At 42.0% G+C, this 23608-nt stretch overlaps 1 protein-coding gene and 1 pseudogene across 1 annotated transcript in view; both read left to right on the top strand.

Annotated features, from left to right (window-relative positions):
* LOC145414919 (tudor and KH domain-containing protein-like) overlaps positions 1 to 23608 on the top strand; it is a 94421-nt gene that overhangs the window by 50947 nt on the left and 19866 nt on the right. Inside the window, exons 6-8 of the mRNA XM_080284335.1 lie at positions 1288 to 1401; positions 8000 to 8098; positions 17999 to 18243. Coding sequence (XP_080140461.1) covers positions 1288 to 1401; positions 8000 to 8098; positions 17999 to 18243 — 458 coding nt within the window. The remainder of the gene's footprint in view (positions 1 to 1287; positions 1402 to 7999; positions 8099 to 17998; positions 18244 to 23608) is intronic.
* LOC145415245 (5S ribosomal RNA) lies at positions 4494 to 4610 on the top strand (annotated as a pseudogene).

Below are 23608 nucleotides of genomic sequence, written 5' to 3'. Positions count from 1 at the left end.
CAGCAAAGCTGCAGCCTATTCAAATGTTTGAAGAAGGTCGATACGCCTTCTAACCCTTGCAGTGACATTGGCTTCAGCTTAAAATTGTTGATAACATTTGAGTAAAAGTTTCATGACATATGTGTTCACCAGTAAATTATTCAGATGGTATTGTTATCAGTCAGATTAGCAATAAATATTTCCTAACAGTGCTGTAATATTGTTCACTCGATCGTCATCATCATCTTCATCGTCCAATCCTACGTTGCCCGATGAGGAGCATTGGAGCCCGGGGCTAGGCAAGTTGGTCCTGACATTTAAGATGAGAGTGACCAGCCTCAGTCATCCCTGAGTGCTATTACGTGAGCAGTAAACCCAAGCTGCCCCTTGGATATAAACCTTCACCGGCTCAATCCGATTGGGGTTCCGTAATTACCCACTAAACAACCAGGCGCCAAAATTTGGTTATATGGTTACCACCCAGCATAGTAAATGGTTTCTTGGTGTACACGAAACTGGCTTGTCACTCAGAGTAGAGTCACCCATAGGCAGAAGGAAGAGGAAAGAATGAAGGAAAGAAAGACAGATGAGGGAGTGTAAAATCACCTGTAGGCAGAAGGACGAGGAAAGAATGAAGGAAAGAAAGACAGAAGAGGATGGAAGGATGAAGGAAAGGAAAGGGCAGACACCTGATAGCAGCACTACATCGAGTGAGTGGATGGTGATCGCCCCCACCTACCACATAATTATATGACAAATTTTATGATTTCCCATTTGTTATTTTCATAATTTCTTAAGTCATCGCTGACCACTCTTTTCCTCTTTGAGGGCCACAAGTTTACACCTCTGCTGTACTGTTCAGATATGATACCTAATGGTCAAGTAAGTTAAGCCTCTTCAGCTGGACGTGGCTCATAAAGATCTGATTCTGGGAGGTGGTTGGGGTTTATTGCTCACACGTTGTTGCCAAAGGTCAAGCAACTTTTCACTGGACGTAGTAGTGTCCAGACTCAGTAGCCTAGCCTCACACCCAGATGTCCCTTATGAGGAAGTACTAGATTGGATAATAGATAGATGGTTTGGTGCTGCAGTGATTGATTTGCTTTTACAGGATGATTCTCAGATGTTTACAGAAATTTGGAAGGCATGTGCATTCAATAACTCTTTAAACACAATTCTGATATGACAGAATGCCACACTGCCTAGTTTTGAAGCTGGTACTTACTGTATATTGATAGAACAATAAGTTTAAAGTTGACAGTTGCATCATAATTATTTACACTTCTCATTTCTGTTTCATTCAATCAGCCACCTGTTAGCAATGGGACCTTGTGTCAGGAATCACTTTCAACAGGGAGCTGTGAGAGATTCTTGGAGGCTTATATATCAGCGGTTGACACAGCAGCGCACTTCTGGCTTCAGGTGAGAAATAGCACTTGATGGAGGATAATAGCAACTTGCTGTTTACACCATTAGTTTAAATATGTTGTAGTACATGTACTCTTATCATCATTTTACAGTACAATGATGAGTATGATACAGTGTGTTTGCAAAGCACAGTTTTTGACAGCAGTTCTTTATTCCATTATGTGCAGTATTGCATGTTAAAAATGGCTTTAATATTCATACATTGGGCCTTAATAGCATGGCTTGACTCTCAGACCATGCTTCAGGGATAGAGATTACAAACATACTGCATGGTGTATTGTTGGCTTTGGAGTGTAGTTTCAGACATTCTGTATTCAGCCTTCCAGTAATGTGCATATATACAGTATCTTGGGTGCTAGTGATGAGTGATTAACCAATTCAGTCCAGAGAAATATTCTTTATTTTGTTCTTGCCATCTTCAGACAGCTTTATTCACTTAGCCCCATGACTGCAGCAAAGGTGACGAAAGTGAGGCCCCTGGTGCATTAGTCCACCCAAAAGTTACCCATTTTCATTTCAGCAATATATATTAATAAAAAAATAATACATGCACAAGAAAGCTAAACCTTTCTACTTACCTATGAGCACTTCAGTGAATGTCTAGATGCTCCTATGTTGCCGTAGAGATATGTGGAAGCAACGTCATTTTTGGTGTTTTTGTGTGTTGCTGGAGCTGTCTGTCGCCCTCAGCCACCCCCACTGTCGCCCACCATCCTTCACTTCACCTCTGTGCACCTCTATATGCATCACTTAGGTTTGCACCATGGTGTATGTGTCACATAGCACTTTAGTATCATTATTTTAAAGACATTGTAAAATGTAGTAGTGTTATATTGAACAATGAAAAACTAGTCATTGATAGTAAATAATGCTAAACTCAACTAAGTATATTTACGTAGCTTACACCAGACACTTTCATTTTCCAAATATTTTGTTCTCATACACTTATAATTAGTTTCCTTCACATTTACATTTTATGGGTCACTTTTCTAGAAGTTGATGAGTGTGCGAAAGATGTGTTGGGCGGTGTGAGGAAGATTCAGTCACGGTCACGGTAGTGGTGTGCATCATGGTGGTGGGTACTTCCTCCACCTCATTCCCTTCACCATGACTAGGAAGATCACAAGCCAGATCTTCATCCCATCACAACCTTTCATCTGGATCATAAACATCACTGAATTCACTATATTCCTTATCCCTTTCACCAGGACCAAACAGAAACCCTGGATACTTTGAGGATGTAACATAAATTGGGGGTGGTAGTTTTGAGTGTGGTGTGGTTGTTTGTTTGGCACTTTTTTCTTTTGGGGTATGTTCAGTACCCGAGTCACTCATATCACTTTCACTAGCAGGTGTATATATTCTTTTCTGTCCCATATGAAGTGTAGCACCTTCTTTCTTCATTCATACAGGGTGCAACTTTTGAAATAGAATTGTGGATTTTAAAAGGAACGCCGCAGTCTGTCAACAGGTCTTTTCAGAAGGAGCGTCATGGTTAAAGGGTTAAGGGTAGAATATTCAAGTTTCAGGCATTAGATATAGCTTTCATTAACCCCCCTCACTGAAAGATATTTCCCTTAAAATGAATATAATCATCTAATGATAGCAAGAACAACAGAAAAAAAGGAATCAGAACAAAGTGGTTATGAGTGGAATACCATCCATCCATCCATCCATCATCCAATCCTACATTGCCCCATGAGGAGCGTAGGAGCCCGGGGCTAGGCAGTTGGTCCAGACATTTAAGATGAGAGTGAAGTGGAATACCATATTTCAGATTTAATGTACACATATGATGCTGTGCTTTTTGCTGATTAAGAGCTCTTTGTGAACTGGTTCTGAGCTTTGTGAATGTTTGCATATGGTTTCTGGAAGTAATGTACAGTAGATAAGAGTAAGTGATGACTGTTGTGAGTGAAGGTGACACAGCAGTTTGATGTACTGCTGAATATAAAGATTCGATTTGGAGGAAATTTATTAGTACTGTACCTGGGTGTCATTGATAACAATGAGTTATGTTTTAAGGATGTGAAGAGCGGAGTGGCTCAAGAATGAAAAGTAGCTGTTGTAGTGATGACCCTGATACTAAAATGAGGACTAAATACAGAGGCTGCAAGAGGACTGTATAAAGATGTGCTTGTACGCACATTGATGTATGTGTGTGATACCTTGGTATGGGGTGCATGTGAATAAATGAGTGAGAGCTGTGGAGATGGAACATTGAAGAAATTTACTGGTATTTGGATCTGGGTTACATCAGCTGGATAAGATAAGAAACCGGTTTTTTAAAGGTATGGAATTAGGAAGTCTCATGATTACCAGTAGAGGGTAGAAGAGGTTATGCTTAGATGGTATGATCATGTAGAGAGAATAGGTAAAGCTGAGATGGTGAAAAGGGTATATGTGAGTGGTAGAGGGTTAGAGGAAAAGAGAAGGTATGCATAGCTGGTGTGATCATGTTGAAGGAATGGATGAAACTATGATGACTTAAAGGACATATGTGAGTCAGAGTGCCAGTGTAAGGAGATAGTTACAGTTCTTCCACATCACTGGTACAGCTCTAGTCACGCAAGCCCTCTGGCATATTTCCTACAACTACGGTAATTCATTTCTCTCATTCCATTACACCTACCATATAAATGCCATTATCCAGTGGTGGGCAGCACAAACGAAGAAGGACCTTGTGCAAGCGCAAAGCGCAATCCACACTTCATTGCCTTGCGCAAGTGCAAATGCGCAATCTGACAAATATTTAACTTGCTCAATGTCGCAAATTGCAAGTGCAGACCATTTGCATATATTTTGGGGAATTACTGAAAAATATTGAAATATTTAAATAAGACAGCATAACTATGTACTTTTATTTATTACAGTGTTATTATTTTCTATTATTTGTAATTTGCGCAAGTGTGCAATCTAATATTTAGCTTGTGGAATGTCGCAAAGTGCTAGCGTAAATCATTTGCATATATTTGTGGGAATTACTGTAAAATATATATTGGTATAATTAAGTAAATTACTAAATTAGCAACCTGCCCACCACCCGCGGTGACTGAGGTACAGTAGGTCACTGCCCGGGAAAAACAGCCTATATTTACCAAGGCATTGGCACCGCTTCCCGTCCGATCAGCGAAGTTAAGCAACGTTGGGTCTGGTTAATACTTGGATGGGTGACCGCCTGGGAACACCAGATGCTGTTGGCATCCCTACGTGTCAAGTGGGGTTGGTGGAGGATTAGTGCCCCTCCCTGTAAAACAATTAACTCTAAGCCCTTGGCCACCCCATTTGGGATACATGGCATCTGGCAATGAATGAATGAATTGGCAAAGATCACGTGATTACAGTATCATCAACTCTCTTTCTCTCCCCCCCTCTCTCTCTCTCTCTCTCTCTCTCTCTCTCTCTCTCTTTGACAGAGGAGGGAGGGAATGGAAAATAGAGAGAGAGGAGGGAAGGAATGGAGAATAAGAGAGAAGAGGGACGAAGTTTATGCCTTATCTCCTCACTCAAAGGGACGCTTCTTTGCCATTCCCATATTTATACTCTCTCTCTCTCTCTCTCTCTCTCTCTCTTGTCTTGTCAAGACAGTTTATTTAATAATTCAATATAGATATACTATAGCAAATGTAATTCGTTACAAAAAATAAAAAATCATGAAAACAGAGTATTTAAATCATATAGCTGTGGATGTTTGATTTAAATATGTTTTAACGGTTTTTGAAAGGAATTGCATATGCAAATCTTAATAAATAATGTATATTTATTATTATTTAGTAATAATAATAGTAATTTAAAAAATATTAAAAATACATTATCTCTGTTGAAGCATATTAAGAGATGCTACTACCCCCTTCCCTCCTGCCTCCCCCCACCAGGCACCAACCAATCCACCCTCGAGATGACCCCCCCCAGCCTCTCCCATCCATTGTCCAGTCATGCGGGAAGCTCCCAAAACCACGTGTCCCCTGGAAGACCACGTGTCCCTCGGATTGCGCGGTGCGCAATCCACAGGGCAGGTGTGCAAGGCAGATGCACAAGTGCAAGTTTAGTTGTGCAAGTTCAACTAAGTTTGCGCTTGCGCACCTGCCTTTTCATGTGCGCAAGCGCAAAATTGCACATGGTTTCATGCGGTGCGCAATGCGCAAACGATATCACCGGAGCGCAAGGGTGCGCAATTGTGCTTTGCGCAAGTGTTTGCGCACCTGTGCAGCACTGCCATTATCTTCCACCATCCCATTCTTCAGCCTCTTCACTGAATTCGTCACTTCTGCTGTTGCCACATTCTCAGATACAGTCATCTCTGAAGGTCTTGTCATTGATCCTGGCCCTCACCTTCACCTTCAAACACCCACTCCTCCTCACCCTAAGGACTTCACTAACCCATACCCTAACTTAAACCCTCACAAAAAAAAGAAATACCGGTACATTCTCTCGCTCTCTCTCTCTCTCTCTGTCTCTCTCTCTTTTTCATGTAACTGTCTTCTGTTAATGTGGTTCATGGTGGGCTGGGTTTGTTGACACAGCTTATGTGGATGACTGGTGTACCATATTTTTTTGTGTCCTGACAGAACCAGTACAGGTATACGTAATATAATGATAGGGATGCATTGCCAGAAGCTGCATTGTACCCGATTTATCTATCTATCTATCTATATACCTAGGCTGCTTCCCCCAAGGAATGGGAGGTAGCTGAGACAGGACGACACACTCCCCATTCACTCATCCATTCAAACACATTCATTCGCATCTGATTTATCGTAGAACAAATAGTAAGTTATGACGGGTTCAGTGGGGGTACTCTACCAGACATCCAAGATATGACCTTCGAGGGGGATACTTGTGCCTAACCCAAGTCTAAAATCTGTTTTAAAATTGTTCATTGCCATCTAAAACATCACACACTGTCACTATAAACCATTGTTGATAATAGATTATCATGCATAGAGCACAGTGATATTTTAAAGGCACTGTTCTGTAACTGTAATGTATTTTGAAAACAAGTTATGTCCAACTGAGCTTCCAGTCAGTAATTAAGTGCTCAAGGGACTCACTGTTTTAGTTTATACACATCACTCAATTTTTATCACATCAGACTTCTAAAATATTAATTATTTTAGAGTTGTAATGCACAGACCATGTTAAGGATAATGATACAGTATTACACTTTGACTCAGGAAGAGCACCTAGGAGAGTTTTCTTTTGGCTGAGTAAACAATAACTAGGTCAGTTGGTTAAAAGACTTACAGTTTTGTTACCTCTGCCAGCGAAGTGGGAGGAGGTTATGTATTCACCTATGTTTGTCTGTTTGTTTGTCCACATTATAATTTATCTCTGAAAGTTTTCCGTGAATATCAGTTAAATATTGTGGAAGAGTGGGCTATGGGCCAAGAAAGAACTGATTAAATTTGGGGGCAGATCCGGATCCTATGTATCCCGCACAGTACCTCCAAAAGTTCTCAATGAATTTCATTAAAATTTGTGGAAGACTGGGCCATGGATTGGGGAATAATTCATAAAATTTTGGGGCAGATCCAGATCCAATGTATTCCATGCAATATCTCCATGGATCCGGATCCGGAACCTTTTTCATGGCAGTGGCATTGGTGAAGGTACCGTATACGCTTTCTGAGTGCTTTGTAGTATCGTACTGTACTTTTCCACACACATCACTTTTTTTTTTTTTCCCACACTAGAACACAATAGTTAGTATTATTCAGAACTGTAAAGCACAGGTCGTGTTATGGAGTTATTACAGTAGGTGGGGGCGCTCACCATCCACTCACTCAATGTAGTGCTGCTCTTGGGTGTCTACCCTTTCCTCTTCTCCATCCTTCTTTCCTTCCATCCATTTCTGTCATTCTTTTCTTCATTCTTTCCTCGTCCTTCTTCCTACACGTGACGTTACACTCCCTCTTCTGTCTTTCATTCCTTCTTTCTTTCCTCTTCCTTCTGCCTGTGGGTGACTCTACACTTAGTGAAAAAGCCAAATGGTTTCCTGTACACCAGGAAACCATTTACTATGCTGTGTGGTAACCACATACCATATTTCAGCTCCTGGTGGTGTAGTGGATACTTACGGTGCTCCAATCGGATTGAGTCGGTGCAGGTTTATATCCAAGGAGTGGTTGGGGTTTATTGCTCACGTAATGCCACTCAGGGATGAGTGAGACTGGTCACTCTCATCTTAAATGTCATGACCAACTTGCTTAGCCCCGGGCTTCTGCGTTCCTTATGGGTCAAAGTAGGATTGGATGATGATGATGATGATGACTCAAAGAAAGAGGTTAGTGCAGTGTTTTGTGGTTGGTGCCAAGCGATTCTTATATCAAGGTCTTTTTTTATTTATTTTCCTCCAAATTTTTATTAAATCATGTTTGCCAAGAATGAGGGACTATTTTTTTTTTTTTTTTTCTCCCCCAGGGAAGGGGACCTGTAATGTTTGCTCTAATTTTGGCCTCGTCATTTCCATCCATCTGTTTCAGAATATTTTTCTCATGTACTCTTTCTAAGGGAGAACGTACTGTACACGTGTCAAGTGTTCAGATTGACATACACTAAATATTTCATCTTCATTATCATGAGATTTTTACAGGTGGTGGGATCTCGATCAGTACAGCTGGATAAATTGGTAACGGAAATGACAGAGTACTACAGCAATGAGGACAACAGGGAACTGCACCAGCTTGATGAGGTAACAAGGTGAAACAGATGGTCGATTACAGAAAGTTAAATCGAAAGTATTTCTGAATTTTAGCCCATCATGTGTGTTTTGCTGGAGCATTGTTGATGTATTTCCTTATTTTACAGAGAAATAGCTTTGTTCCTTTTTTTTTAGTTCATACCTAGATATTTTTTAACAAGGTTGAGTCAGGCTTGTAATGTCTTACCTTGTGTGACTGTTTTGTCATGTATTTCTTTATATTTATGAATAGTTTTGGCACCCACAGGTTCATCTGGCATGCTTCCAAGAACGTACTGCATTCATAGGAAAACTGCTTTACATCTTTATTCCCATGTCACCATTTGCTTTTTGTAATTTTGTGCTTTGTCCTCTGACCCTTTGCATGCATGTGTTGTGTAGGCAGTCCCTTTTTTCAGTTTTGTCCTGTCCTGTTGTGCATTTGTTCAGCATTGTCATATCTCCTGTTTACTACTCTGTTCCATTGTGGATAAATATATTCATTATTTGGTGGTGGGGTGAGGGTGTAGAAGCTGCAGTTAAGGAGAGAAAGAAGGCGTTTCCATGAATGGAAGAAAGGTGGTAACAAAGAGGAATACTTGGCTGCCAAGCATAGGGCTAGAAAAGAGGTTTACAGGGCAAAATCTGAGTCACAGAGACTTTTGCTTGATAACTTAAATTATGTGGAATGGAAGAATATGATATTTAAAGTGGCAAATCAGATGAAGAGGGAGAATAGGGATATCGTTGGTGAGCAGTGTGTGAAGAATGCTGAAGGAAGGGTGGTGGTGAACAGTGGGGATATTAAAGGCACTTGGAGAGAGAACAACAACCGGTTGTTGAATGAGGAGTTTGACTGGGACGGAAGGTTTGGAGCCAGCGGATCCAGTGTTTGGCCCTTGGCCTTGGATTGACACTCCTACTGTGAGTGGGGCAATAGGCAGGATGCAGGTGGGAAAGGCAGCAGGTGTGTTGGTGTTGACTGCTGAAATGTTGAAAGCCTTAGGAGATATAAGAGTGATGTTAGTCACTGACCTGATAAATACAGTTATATATGATTGGTGAGAGAGTTGAAGTGCCTGGGTACAATGATAGAAAAGAGAGGAAAATGTGCAAAAGAAGTTGAAAGTAGAGTGACACAAGGAAGAAACATAGCTGGTGCAATGAAGGCCTTGATAAGCAACGGAGGTTTGAGTGTTGCAGCTGCACGTGGCTTACGTGGAATGTTAGTGCCAGCTTTAACATATGGATGTGAGACTGTGGTGTGGCATCAAAATGAAAAGTCAAGAGTGAGAGCAATAGCAATGGGACTGCTGAGGAATGTCTGTGGAGTACAGAGGGTGGATAGTATACGAAATAATGTGATTCGTGAAAGATGTGGAGTGAGGAAGTTGGTGGACACCAGAATCAAAGAGAGTGTACTGAGATGGTATGGTCATGTGGAGAGAATGGATAACAATAGAGTGGTGAAAAAGGTATATCTGAGCGAATTTGAAGAAGGGAGGAGGTGAAGTCGGCCAAGGAGAAGGTGGAGAAATGTGGTGGATGAGTGTGTGAGGAAGAGAGGTTTGGAAGTCGGTGAGGCTAGGGACTGACAAGATCTAGCTGGCTGGATGAATGTTTTGAGGAGAAGTGCATGATCAGGGACTTGGCACCCCTTTTTAACATGGCAGCGTCTGGATTGACTGTATCGGACACGGTTATGTGAACTACAAAACGTGGTGAATGTTTTTGGCATATCTGATAGAGCCAGGACTCTGGAGCTTGAATGATGAGTGAATGGAAGCGTGGCCCATTGGATTGGGCAAATTTGGGCTTTCTGGACATTGCTACTCCTCACCCTGCCCAAGGGTGGGAAAGGAGGTCTGGATGATGATGATGATGATGATGATGAATATATGTGTGTTGTTCCAGATGATTGGCTGAAGAGTGTAATTACAGAATCAATCAGCAGACAAAGCCACTGGTCCAGAGAAATTCCTTCAGTAGTACTTAAAAATTGCTCCTCAGTGTTGGCTCCTGTATTAGCAAAATTTTTCCACTTATGCATCTGTACCTCAATTTTTCCAGCCCCTTGGAAAGAAGCAAATATCCATCCTGTTCCTAAAAAGGGGGCAACTTCTGATCTATCAGACTATAGACCAAATGCAATAACTTCTGTTCTCGGTATAGTTTTTGAGACACTAATTAAAACACATAGTCAAGCATCTAGAAATCAATAAATTGATCAATGATCGGCAGTATGGGTTTAGACAGGAACGTTCAACTGTAGATATTCTTTGCCTTCTTACCCGTCAGATTAACAAAACAACAGACCAACATGGTGAAACACACACAGTAGCACATGATATTTCAAAAGCATTTGACAGAGTATGGCACCAGGCCTTATTGTCTAAGATGTCACACTATGGCCTTTCATCACTGGTTCCTCTAATTTCTTCTTACCTTCATAGTAGAAAAGTACGGGTCATGGTAGATGGAATTTATTCTCAGTTTCATTCCATAAATGCTGGCGTGCCTCAGGGATCAGTTTTGGCGCCAACCCTCTTTCTCATACATATAAATGACCTCCTGTCTGTCACGCACAACCCAATACACTCTAATGCTGATGACTCGACCCTTAATAGTTCTTTCACATTTAGTACCTCCTTTACACAATTTGATATTATAAATTCGCAAATAAACACAGCAATTTCTCTGAACCAGGACCATTCTAAAATTAATCAATGGGGACAAAAAAATCTGGTCTCATTTAATGCTCAGAAAACTAAATACAATAATTTCTCCAATAGAAAGAATCCCTCAGACTCTCACATAATTTTAAATTATGTCAGTATTCCCATGTCCACTACAATTGATATCCTAGGTGTTACTCTAAACCCCAACCTAAGCTGGACAACTTATGTTAAATCCCTTGCTAAAAATGCTTCTAAAAAAATGGGACTTATGTACAGAGTTCGTGAGTTCTTCACGGATAAGCAGATGGCCACAATTTACAAAAGTCATGTGCGTTCTCAGATCGAATACTGTTCACCACTGTGGAGTGGTTGCATTGAGGGAGTTGGACAAAATTCAAAATAAAGCCATTAGATTAATCAATAATCCTGCCATAATGCAGGACCCTCCTCCATTATCAGTACATAGAGATGTTGCTTCTTTATCACTATTTTATTGATATTTTTACCATAAGTGCTCTAACGAACTGGCTTCAATTGTGCTTCCCCTTCACATTTTCTCCCAAAATACTTGGGCAGCTGGGAGCGCCCATGAACTCACATTCTCTCCCCCACAATGCAGAACCTCTGCTTATCAAAATTCATTTATCCCCAGAACTACTACTCTCTGGAATTCACTTCCTGGGAGTTGCTTCCCACATGCATTTAATCCTCTCAATTTTATATCCAATTTTATAAGTATATTATGAATGGAGGATGCCTTTAGGCACATGGACTTGTTTTTTATTCCTTTGTTTTTCCTTCTTCCATTCATTATAAAAAAAAAATTGTAAATATGTACAGGGGGATGGGTGATGCCCTGGAAAGAAAATTTTTTAGAGGCATAAAGCTTTTAGACCAGATAATGAAGGTAATAGAGAGAGTTCTAGAAAGTATGATTAGAGAAAGAGTGAATATTGATGAGATGCAGCTTGGGTTTATGCCAGGTAGGGGGACCAATGATGCCATATTCGTTGTTCGACAGCTTCAGGAAAAATGTATAGGAAAGAAAAGGGAACTGTACTTTGTTTCTGTTGATTTGGAGAAGGCCTTTGATTTAGTCCCTAGAGAGGTGGTGAAGTGGGCAGTGATAAAGCTTGGGATCGAGGAGTGGCTGGTTAGGGTGGTTATGGCCATGTATGTGGGTGCTCTCACTCATGTAAGAGTGAATAGAGATTTGAGTGATGAGTTTTCCATGAATGTTGGTGTGCACCAGGGATCAGTATTGGGCCTCTTGTTGTTTATCATGGTACTTGAAGCCCTTTCACGTGACTTCAGAAATGAACTCCTGTGAGAGATGTAGTATGCTCATGATCTGGTGTTGATTGCAGAGAATGAAAGGAAAGTGGAGGAAAGATGTAGGAAGTGGAGAGATGGTATAAGGCACAAGGGCTTGAGAGTAAATGCAGATAAAACAAGAGTGATAGTATGCAGGGCTGGTGGTGGTACTGTCAGAGAAGAGGAAGAGTGGGCATGTGTGATTTGCCATAAGGGTGTGGGAAGTAATTCCATCTTGTGCAGTGTCTGTGATAAGTGGGTACATAAGAGATGTAGTGGTGTCAGAGGTAGATTGCGAGATAATGCTGATTTTATGTGTGCGGTGTGTTGGTGAGAGCAGGTGGAGATTGTCAGGCATGAAAGGATTGAACTTGCTGGTGAGTCTCTTGAGTGTGTGGAAGAGTTTTGTTATTTGGGAGACATGTTATGTGCTGGAAGTGGGGCAGGAGCTAGCTCTGTGGCTAGAGTGAGGAGTGGTTGGAGAAGTTCAGGGTGCTGTTGTCTTTCCTGACATTGAGAGGGCTCTCCCTACATGCTAAGGGATCTTTGTATGCAGCATGTGTCAGGAGTGTAATGCTGTATGGAGTGAGACCTGGGCAGTAAAGAAAGAGGATATTTGCAGGCTCATACGTACAGAAATGGTAATGATTTGGTGGATGTGCAGTGCGTCCCTGAGTGCGAGGCCTGGGAGAGCTTGGTTTAAGATGGAGGAATTGAGAGGTAGGATGGGACTGGAGTGTATTGATTTTGTGATGAGGAGAGGTAGATTGAGATGGTTTGGGCATGTGGAGAGGATGGGGGATAATAATTGGATGCAGAAAGTGAGAAGTGTTAAGGGTAGGGTTGCGAGAAGTAGACCGGAAAAGACCTGGGATGAGGTCTTTGAGTGTGATCTAAGGGATAAGGGACTGAATAGGGAAGCTGCCAGAGATTGAGCAGCATGGAGAATGACCAAGGCTGATGCATCCAAACATGTTAGAGCCTTCAAAAACGAAATGAAATGATTACAGCCTGTCTTCATAACTTAAACCCCACATCCATCCTGTGACTGGGCTGATGTACTTTTCAGTTTGTATATGTTTCCTTTTAAGGGTTGCATATACTGTACCTTGCTAGAGGGGAACAAGTCAAGAGTGAGAGCAGTGGAAATGAGTTACTTGAGAGGAGCATGTTGAGTGACATGGAGGGACAGGTTGACGAATGAAGAAGTGAAGGAACAGTGTGGGGTGGATGTGGATGTGGTTGAGAAAATTAGGAGAAATACACTGAGGTGGTTTGGACATGTGGAGAGACTGGAGAATGAAAGACTGACTGAGAGGGTGTATGTAGGTGAAGTGGAGATAGGGAGAGGGAGGGGAAGATCGTGGAGGGATGGAGCTGAGAAGTATAAGAGGGAGGGGGGACTGAGTTGGGGGGAGGGCAGTCAAATGGTGGGTGACAGAGCGACTTGGAGGCGTTTTGTCTGCAGCCACCCTTTGCGGGATTAGGGCATTGGGTTATGGGTAGATAGGTATAGAATAGCTGCAGTATATTCATGTGTTGGTTAAATATGAAAAGATTAGGAGAAATACACTGAGGTGGTTTGGACATGTGGAGAGAATGGAGAATGAAAGACTGACTAAGAGGGTGTATGTAGGTGAGGTGGAGGGAGGGAGAGGGAGGGGTAGACCGAGGATGAGGTGGAGGGATGGAGTTGAGAGGTATATGAGGGAGGGGGGGGTGAGTTGGGGGGAGGGGAGTCAAATGGTGGGTGACAGAGTGACTTGGAGGCGTTTTGTCTGCAGCCACCCTTTGCGGGATTAGGGCGTCGGGCTATAGATAGATAGATAGATAGATAGATCTTTTTAAAGGTTCCATGTAAAATAGCTGCAATATATTCATGTTTTGGTTAAATAAATTTTGTAGTCATTTTCAATATCATATCCTTTTCTGTATATCTGAATGTTGTTTTTAAATATGCAAGAGTATGTATGTATATATATATATATATATATATATATATATATATATATATATTTTCTCTCTCTCAAATGCAACCTTCAGGTGACAATTTTGGGTTAACAGTAATGCCTTTTTTTTTTTTTCCTAGTAATTTTTGTAGACTTCCTCATAGTTTGTGTTCTTATTGTCATTCATGAATTTTAGAAGCATTGCAGTTGGAGTCAACGCTGATTACCATGGAACTCCTCGTCATTTCTTTCCAACTTGAGTAATTTCCTCTTATTACTGATTATACTGATTATATGTTTCTTTTATTTAAGATATCTCGCCCATTTCATAAGTACAGCTGTTACTTTTCCTTTGTTTTCCAGTTTCTAGTTTAGTTTTTGATGAATTCCCAACCAGAAGTTTCTTTTAAGTAGATAAACACAGTTAACTCATTCATATTTTTCTTTGCATAAATTCTGTCACCCAGTCTCAGAAGATTGGTGAAACATGATTTCTGTCTCTGAAGCCAAGTTATGTATTGGATGATAATTCATGTTTCTTGTGATGATGAACCCAGTTTTTCCTTATTAGTTTTGATGGCTGTGTGATGATACATGAAAGTTTCATCATTTATCTTGACTGTTGTACTCATACAGTAAATTTGTTCCAACATGAACAGTTGATTTCACAGTTGGTTGGATATTGTGTTGAATATGAGAACACTTATACTGCATCTAGAAGAATGGCCTAAAGTCAGCCTGTGGTGTTATATAAACATTCTTTCTGTAACTACAAAGCCTGATAGATGAAGCCTGTGTACATGTACAAGGTCTGTCCAAAAAGTAACCAAGCACATCAACTAGCCAGCTTAGTGTGATCACGATGGGAGCACTGTGTAGCGGTGTCTTTGAGGTTTAGTCAAACACTAGCTGCATCATGCCATGTCACTTTGTCACCGAGGCACACACACGTGAGTGAGCATGTGTTTAGTGCACTTGGTGATTTGTTGCAAGTTGAACAATGAAGGATCTTGAAGAGTATTGTGTTTGTGTGAAATTCAGTTTCAGATTGGGAAAAACTTTTACAGAACCTTTTCAAATGTTGCAACAGGCTTATGGGGAGGATTGTTTGAGCCATACACAGTGTCACAAGTGATTCCAGCAGTTCAAATCGGGAAGATCCACCAAAGACGATCTCAAATCTGGACGGCCTTCCACGTCAAGAGATGACGATCAGTTTGAGAAAGTCCATGCTGTGATGTGTGAAAGTCGTCTCCTTTATGTCTGTGAAGTTTCCAAGGAAGTTGACATCTGTAGAAGTTCGTTGCTCATGATTTTAACCGAAAAAGTTAAGATGCATTGTGTTGCCACAAAATTTATGCCTGAGGAAAAAGAGAACCATGTCACAATCAGCTAGGTACTATTAATTTGTTTGAATGTTGGTGAAAACTTTTTGAAAAATGTCTTAATAGATGATGAAACATGGATGTACGAATACGATGTCAAAACAAAAAGGCAGTCATTGCAGTTTCGTTTTTGTTTTTGTTTTTAAAGGCTCCAACATGCTTGCATGTGTCGGCCTTGGTCATCTAATGGCGGCTCTCCACGCTGCACAATCCGTTGCAGCCTCCCTGTTCAGTCCCTTAACCCTAAGGTCACACTTAATGACCTCGTCCCATGTCTTTCTCGGTCTACCCCTCATAACCCCACCCCCAGTATTAACACTTCTCACCTTCCTCACCCAATTATCATCCCCCATCCTCTCCACATGCCCAAACCATCTCAATCTACCTCTCCTCATCACAACACCAATACACTCCAGTCCCATCCTACCTCTCAACTCTTCCATCATAAACCCAGCCCCCGCAGACCTTGCATGCAGGTATGCATTACATATCCACCTAATCATTGTCATTTCTCTACGTTTGAGCCTGTGAATGTCCTCTTCCTTTACTACCCAGGCCTCACTACCATGCAGCATTACACTCCTAACACATACTGCATACAAAGATTCCTTAGCATGTAGGGAGAGTCCTCTCAGTGTCAGGAGAGGCGACAGCTCCCTGAACTTTTTCCAACCACTTCTCACCCTAGCCACAGAGCTAGTTCCAGCCCCACCTCCAGCACACAACATGTCTCTTAAATAACAAAACTCTTCCACACACTCAAGAGATTCACCAGCAAGTTCAATCCTTACACGTCTGACAATCTCCACCTACTCACCCCGACACGCCGTACACATAAAATCAGCATTATCTCACAGTCTACCTCTGATGGAATATTGTCATGGTGAACCCCCCCTCCCCCCCTCAAAAAAAAAAAAAAAATTCATGTCAGAGTTGCTTAGATGTGAAGGTGATGTTGATCATCTTTTTTGACTGGAAGGGCATCATTCATCATGAGTTTGTTTGATGTGGGCAGACAGTCAATAAAGTTGTACTTGGATATTCTGCAATGTTTGAGGGAGGCAGTGCAAAGGAAGAGGCCTGAGGTGTGGACAAGCAAAACCTGGATGCTGCACTATGACAGTGCACCTGCTCACCAATTGCTCCTTATCTGTGACTTTTTGGCGACGCATAGGATGACTATTGTCTCCCAGTCTCCCTACTATCCTCCCACCCCCACCCCCCGAAGTTGAAATCCACCCTGAAAAGTCACCGATTTCTGATGATAGAAGAGATAGAAGAAAATTCCCGTAGTTCACTAAACATGTTAACTCGATGACTGAATGATGTGGCATGATGTGTCTGGTGTTAGACTGAAGCTCAAAGTCGCTGCTACATAGACTTTCATCATGATCATGCTAAGCTAGCTAGTTAGTGTGATATTTAAAAAGTTCTGTTTCATTTTGGACAGGCCTTGTATAAGAAATGTCTGAACTCACTTTATATCTCAAAACCAGAAATGAAATGGATTGATGTGTTCCAGATTCCATATAATAGCAGTAGTGCATTTTTGTGAGGTTTCTTTTGTAATTTTCATGAGATTTTGGATAACATGATGATAGAGTAATGAATTCTGCCCAGCTCATTACTGTACATAGAAATAGATTTTTACCACACTATTTTTACGTGCATTGCTAGTTGCCAAGTAAGTGAGAGTGGCTTGTGCTTACTCTGTTTGTTTTTACTGCACCCATACTGCATAACATGCATTGCTAATCTCAGGACATGTCATCCCACCCAGCCCCACTATGCAGCACCATCTCGTCCTATCATGCCCACTCCTCTGTGTGCATCCCAACTTTACTTTCACTCTCACATGAAATCCAGAAGAATTTTGTAGCCGAAATCTTTACATTGCCTTCATACAGTGCTATCTTCACAGGGTGTGTTCATTCTACAATGTTCCACTGCCAGTCTCCATCCCAGCCCATCTGTCCACACCTTTGTCATTATTTGAATGTTGATGTCAGTGCATCTGTACTAAAAAAAATGCTAAGGCTATCATATTCAAAACTAGTGTGATAATACATTGTTAGGGAGTTGTTTTTAGGACATCAGTTGATAATGGATGATTTGTGGGAAATTTTCACAAAATTCACATATTCAGATTGTTCCCTTTCCTAGCCATAATTGATCTCATGATCAGTAGCAGTCCACCACTTTGATAATTGAGCTTCACCTCCCACATCTTGACCATTGCATATAAGTTGTACAGCTTGGTGATGTCACCTCCACATCCCCAAAGCAGCTGATTTTTCTTTTCAAGCACAAGTTGAGGAATGATTGTGATGGATTTTCTTAGTACGGAGCAAGATCACCTCTTATCCAGATTCATTGACTATGATGAGATGGTCGTGTTTTCATATCTTTTGTGCATGTGTGTGTGTGTGTGTGTGTGTGTGTGTGTGTGTGTGTGTGAGTAAAATTTTGTATATTTCAAGTACAGAATATAAGTAAGTGTAAATGTATCAGAAATATCTTAGTTTTATATTTACAAAACTAAGTAGCAAGGATGTGTGAATACTTATATATTTTTATACATTGTAGGTGAAGGAGGGGAGCATGGTAGCAGCAAGGTTTCCTCATGACAGCTCCTGGTATCGGGGCCGTGTATGTAAGTGCCAAGATAGAGATGAAGGTACAGCAGAGGAAAAACGGCAGGTGACGGTGTATTATGTAGATTTTGGCGACACAGAGACCATCAGCGGGGATGATGTATGTGAACTACGGACGGACTTCCTCAGACTCGGTTTTCAGGCCATCGAATGCTTTTTAGCCAACATTGATCCTGAGTGAGTGTCATGTGTGTGTGTGTCACTTGCAGAGAAATCTTTACATGCAGATTTATCCACAGCTTTGGAAATACAGTCCTTGATGCCTGTTTTTTTTTTTTTTTTTTTTTTTTTTTTTTTTTTTTTTTTGAGGAAGAAGGAACCAAAGGCCATGAGCCCGCAATAAGAGTTCCCTCCAAGAGAAAAACAAAATACAAGAGAGAGCCAAATTCAAGATCCATTCATTTCGAGATGCCTGGACACACTGTGTTTGAAAGACTGGAGATCATAGGCAGCAGGAAATACAGACAGAGGGAGACAGTTCCAGAGTTGACCTGTTGCATAAATGAAGGACTGGGAGTAACGGTTAACTCTTGCATTAGAGAGTTGGACAGAAAAGGGATGAGAGTTTGCTGCTAGACGGGTGCTACACGCCCGTCGTAGAGGTGGAGGAATGCATGCAGACAGTTCAGAGGAGCAGTGACCATTAAAGTAGCGATAGAAAAGAGATAAAGATGCAACAGTGTGGCGAAGCGACAGAGGTTGAAGGGAGTCAGTAAGAGGAGGAGAGTTAATGAGACGAAAAGCCTTTGACTCCACCCTATTGAGAAGAGGTGTGTGTGGGGAGCCTCCCCACACATGAGAGTTGTACTCCAAACAGGGGCGGATAAAACCCCTGTATAGAGTCAACAATTGTGCAGGGGTAAAGAAAGAACGGAGTTGGCTTAGCACACCCAATCTCTTGGAAGCAGATTTTACAGGAGATGTAATATGATCTTTTCAAGATAAGTCCCGAGTAAATGAAACCCCAAGCATGTTCAAGGATGGTGCAGGATTAAGCCGAATATTATTAAACATTAGTGGGTATACCTGTGGAAGATTTTGACGGGTTGATAGGTGTAAGAACTGAGTCTTTGATGCATTAAAAACAACCAGATTATTTTTACCCCAGTCAGAGATACGAGCCAAGTCAGACATTAGGTGTGCCATAGCCTCATCCCTTGTTTGTTGAAGTAACTGCTGACATGGGCGTTGCGAGAACCGAATGGAAAGGTGAAGGGTGGAGTCATCAGCGTATGAGTGGATAGGGTTAGATGTACAGCTTAGAAGGTCATTGATGAATAGAAGGAAGAGAGTTGGTGATAGGACAGAACCCTGAGGAACACCACTGTTGATAGATCTAGGAGAAGAACGATGGCCGTCTACAACAGCGGCTATAGAACGACCAGAGAGGAAGCTAGCGATGAAGGCACAGATAGAGGGATAGAAACCGTAAGTGGGCAGTTTGGAAATTAAAGATTTATGCCAGACTCGATCAAAAGCCTTTGAGAAGTCAAGTGCAATGGCAAAGTTCTCGCCAAAGTCCCGAAAGGAGGATGACCAGGAGTCTGAAAGGCTAGTGATAAGATCGCCAGTGGAGCGTCCCTGACGGAACCCGTACTGATGATCAGAAAGAAGGTTGTGATAGGAAAGATGCCTTAAAATTTTTCTATTGAGAATTGACTCGAAAACTTTTGAATTACAGGACGTTAAAGCAATTGGACGATAGTTGGAGGGTTGGGAGTGGTCACCCTTCTTTTGAACTGGCTGAATGAGAGCAAACTCCCAGCAAAAAGGAAAGGTACAAGTTGACAGACAAAGGCGAAAGAGTTTGCCTAGGCAGGGTGTAAGCACAGAAGCACAGTTCTTGAGAACAACAGGAGGGACTCCATCAGGCCCATATGCCTTGTGAGTATTGAGGCCAGTGATGGCAGAAAATACATCAGCTGAAGAAATTTTAATGTCAGCCATGAGGAAGTCAGAGGCGGGAAGTGATGAAGGAACAGCATCGGAATCGTCTAAGGTAGAATTGGAGGAGAAAGTCTGTGCAAAGAGATCTGCTTTATCAGTAGAAGAAATAGCTACAGAACCATCAGAGTAGAAAAGAGGAGGGAAGGATGATGAGGTAAAGTTGTTAGAAAGATTTTTGGCAAGGTGCCAGAAGGAGCGGGAAGAATTCAAGTTGGAGAGTTGAGAGCATTTAGTACGGATGAAATTATTTTTAGCAGAGCAAAGAACAGACTTAGCACGATTCCGGGCAGAAACGTAAAGATGATGTGATTCAGGAGTGGGTTGGCTCTGGTACCTTTTGTAGGCCCTCTCCTTGTTGTGGACAGCATTAGAACAAGCGTGATTAAACCAAGGCTTTCTTGCGTTAGTCAAAGGATATGAGAAAGGAATGTATGCATCCATGCCCGAGAGAATAACCTCCGTAATGCGCAAGGTACACTCAGATGGCTCCTGGCCATGGAGGCAATAATCATTCCAGGGAAAATCAAAGAAGTACTGCCTGAGGGCCTCCCAATCCACGACTCCAAAATGCCACAGGCGATGTTCCCTGGAGGGTCCACAGGCCGTACCAGAGTGATAGGACAGGTTAAGTTGATAAGGTTGTGATCGGAAGAGCCCAACGGAGAGAAAAGATTAACAGTGTAAGCAGAAGGATTAGTTGTAAGGAAGAGGTCAAGTTTGTTGGAGCTCTTTCCAAGGCGGTCTGGGATACGGGTAGGGTGCTGTACAAGCTGCTCTAGATCATTAAGGATAGAAAAGATGTAGGCTTGTTCACCAGGTGAATCCGTGAAAGGAGAGGAGAGCCAAAGGTGGTGGTGAACATTGAAATCTCCTAGAACGGAGATTTCAGAGAAAGGAGAAATGGACAGAATGTGTTCCATCGTAGAAGTAAGATAGTCGAAGAATTTTTGATAGTCAGTAGAATTAGGGGATAAGTAAATAGCAGAGATTTATTTAGTTAGAGAATGGCAGGAAAGCCGAAGCCAGAGTGTAGAGAATTCAGAAGAATCGAGTTCAGGAACACGAGAGCAAGATAAGTCGTTGCGTATATATACACAACAGCCACCTTTGGCTTTGAAATGAGTATAGAGAAAGTAGAAGGATACAGAAAAGTGTTTGTTGTCAGTTGCCTCAGACAGCTGAGTCTCAGTTAGAAAGAGAAGGTGAGGTTTAGAGGAGGAGAGGTGGTGCTCAACAGAGCGAAAGTTAGAGGAAAGGCCGCGAATGTTGCAGAAATGAAGAAGAAGAGAGTCAGACAGTGGTTCCAGGCACCTCGTGTCGTCACCGGGAGAGGGGCAGAAGGTGGGTGCATTTGTGGTCCCCCCTCCTGGGGACTCCGAGGCTGGGTGATGAGACGCCATGATTTGTTTTTTGGTTTTTGGAAAAGGAAGTGTAGTATGTACTGTGCATGTAGTTTGGTGTAGATAGAGAAATTTGTATTGGAGAGCATGCTGGCCTACTCTCTGTGTAACTGAGACACTGAAAAAGTTCAGCAAAGGGGGATGGTCAGGAACTAGTCCAGAGAGCTGATGAAACGGGAGCTCCAGCACTCCCTGTCATCAGCTTTCCATCTACCTCGGGAGTACTGCCCTGCTCGACTGGTGCTACAGTCTACTCCACATGTGGTGTGTGGGATACTGCCATAAGAAATACAGTGTGACCTTGTTCTGATAATTCATTGTATAAGACATCCTAGAGGGACCTAGTGCATCAAACTTAGGGTCAGTACACAGTAATCACTCGATTATGTGGATGGTCCATATCTGGATGTTAGACATGTACAGTATATATATACACATGCCATGTTCCCTTTTTGTTGATAAGGGCAAAGGTGTTGCCCCTGGGTACAGGACTTAGGTTTTGGAGTGTGTAGCACTTTATGACTGGATGCCCTTCCTAATGTCTGCCAGTGACCCTTAGTCGGACTCAAACCTACGACCTTTCAGTCAGAGCGCTCTAACCCACTGAGCCATGGCTGTTAGGCCTTGGCTCAATTATTGGGGATTTATTTGTCCATATCTGAACATAAAATTTCCGGCATGGCCAGTTGGATAGCCTACAAATTTTAAAAATTGATTGGGCGTCCAGCCGACCTCTCTGGTCATATGCGGGTAATAGACTGCAACCCACCAGCCGAGCAGAAATGACTGTCCGTGTCACGGGGTTTTTACAATATCACAGTATTTTTAAAATAAATGCTGAATATTATTTAATTGATAATAATGTTCAACAATATTGAAGAGCAGAGACAATGATTGTCTTGCTAAATCAAGCAACGATTCTCTAAGAACGAGAATTTATAAACTTTCTCAACAGTACACAGCAGAGACTAATTACTCACAAATGCTGAATTAGTACTGCTAGCCTCTGGAGAAAGTTACTTCACCCCTGACAATAAATAACTAATACTAATAATAATATCAGGTCCTTGCTGATGCTTAACTCCTGGCACAACGGATTTTAAGTTAATACAACAAGACTGGTCTAAATACCAGTTATGAATAGTAAAACGTCTATGCAAGCTGGGAGCTATATGGAAAATAAGCTTAATTTGGAGAAATGAAACAAGATTTTACTTTACATTAAGCTCAAGAAAAAGAAGTTAAATTTATTGATTACAAAAAATAAATTTAACGTTACATTTCAAATCAAATCAATGAGACCGCACTCACTTACTCACACAAAAGCTAAATACTTACGCCTAGGAAAAAAACATCTTAACTAAACTCTTAAGACTACGAAAATACAAAAAGGAAATACTATAGTCGATGAATGCTTTGTATCACCAAGGTGGGAGTACTGGAGACTGTGATCTTGTGGAGCTTGGGTGCTAGCTGACCTCTCCTCTCACACTTCTGGAGCACAGGACCTCTCTCCGTCAAAGCAACAACTAGACTGAGTAAGTCGTGGGAACAAAAGGGGAGCAGTAGGCCGCATTTATCTAACGGTCAAGTGAGCGAAACGCGCCCAAAACAAATCGCTCGGCGGAAGCACTAATGTCTCACGCAAAGACGATAACATATGACACTGAAAAATTGATTTGACAAAGCTTCCGTCCGAATGAGCGGTTAACTGAACGATAAACAGTGAGTTTTCCACTAATAGTTCGTGGCTTCTCACAAAAGGGTAATGTCGCGAATTTGATTCGTGACAGTCCGCCTCTTCACCGAACGGTCGGAGTCCCTTGGATCGCTGGGAACGTACCAGCCACTGTGTGATTAATACAGACCCTAACCCACAAACTGAGCAAAAATGGCTGTCAGTCTCTTCACTGAACGATCAAAGTCCCCCAGTTGCCTGGATCACTGGGAGCATACCGGCTGCAAGTGAGTTATACAGACCCTAATCCACCAGTAGAGCAGAAACGCCCGTCTGCCTTCTCTCACTATCAAAGTCCTCCAGTCGCCCTTGCATCTTTCCCCCCTCCCCCCCATCCCTCTTCCATCCGCCTCTACACTCAGGACTGCCAGGCGTGTCTCTATCCCCATCCCCCAGCCCTCCCCTACCGCTGTACCCCTGCTGTGTGCACTGCTTGCCTGGCCTCCCACCATTTACC

The sequence above is a fragment of the Coenobita brevimanus genome, chromosome 101, assembly GCF_032717465.1.
Source record: "Coenobita brevimanus isolate Jiangsu-jjx chromosome 101, ASM3271746v2, whole genome shotgun sequence".
Taxonomy (NCBI): Eukaryota; Metazoa; Arthropoda; class Malacostraca; order Decapoda; family Coenobitidae; genus Coenobita; species Coenobita brevimanus.
The sequence above is the reverse complement of the archived record's forward strand: the minus strand, read 5'-3'. Positions and strand labels throughout refer to the sequence as shown.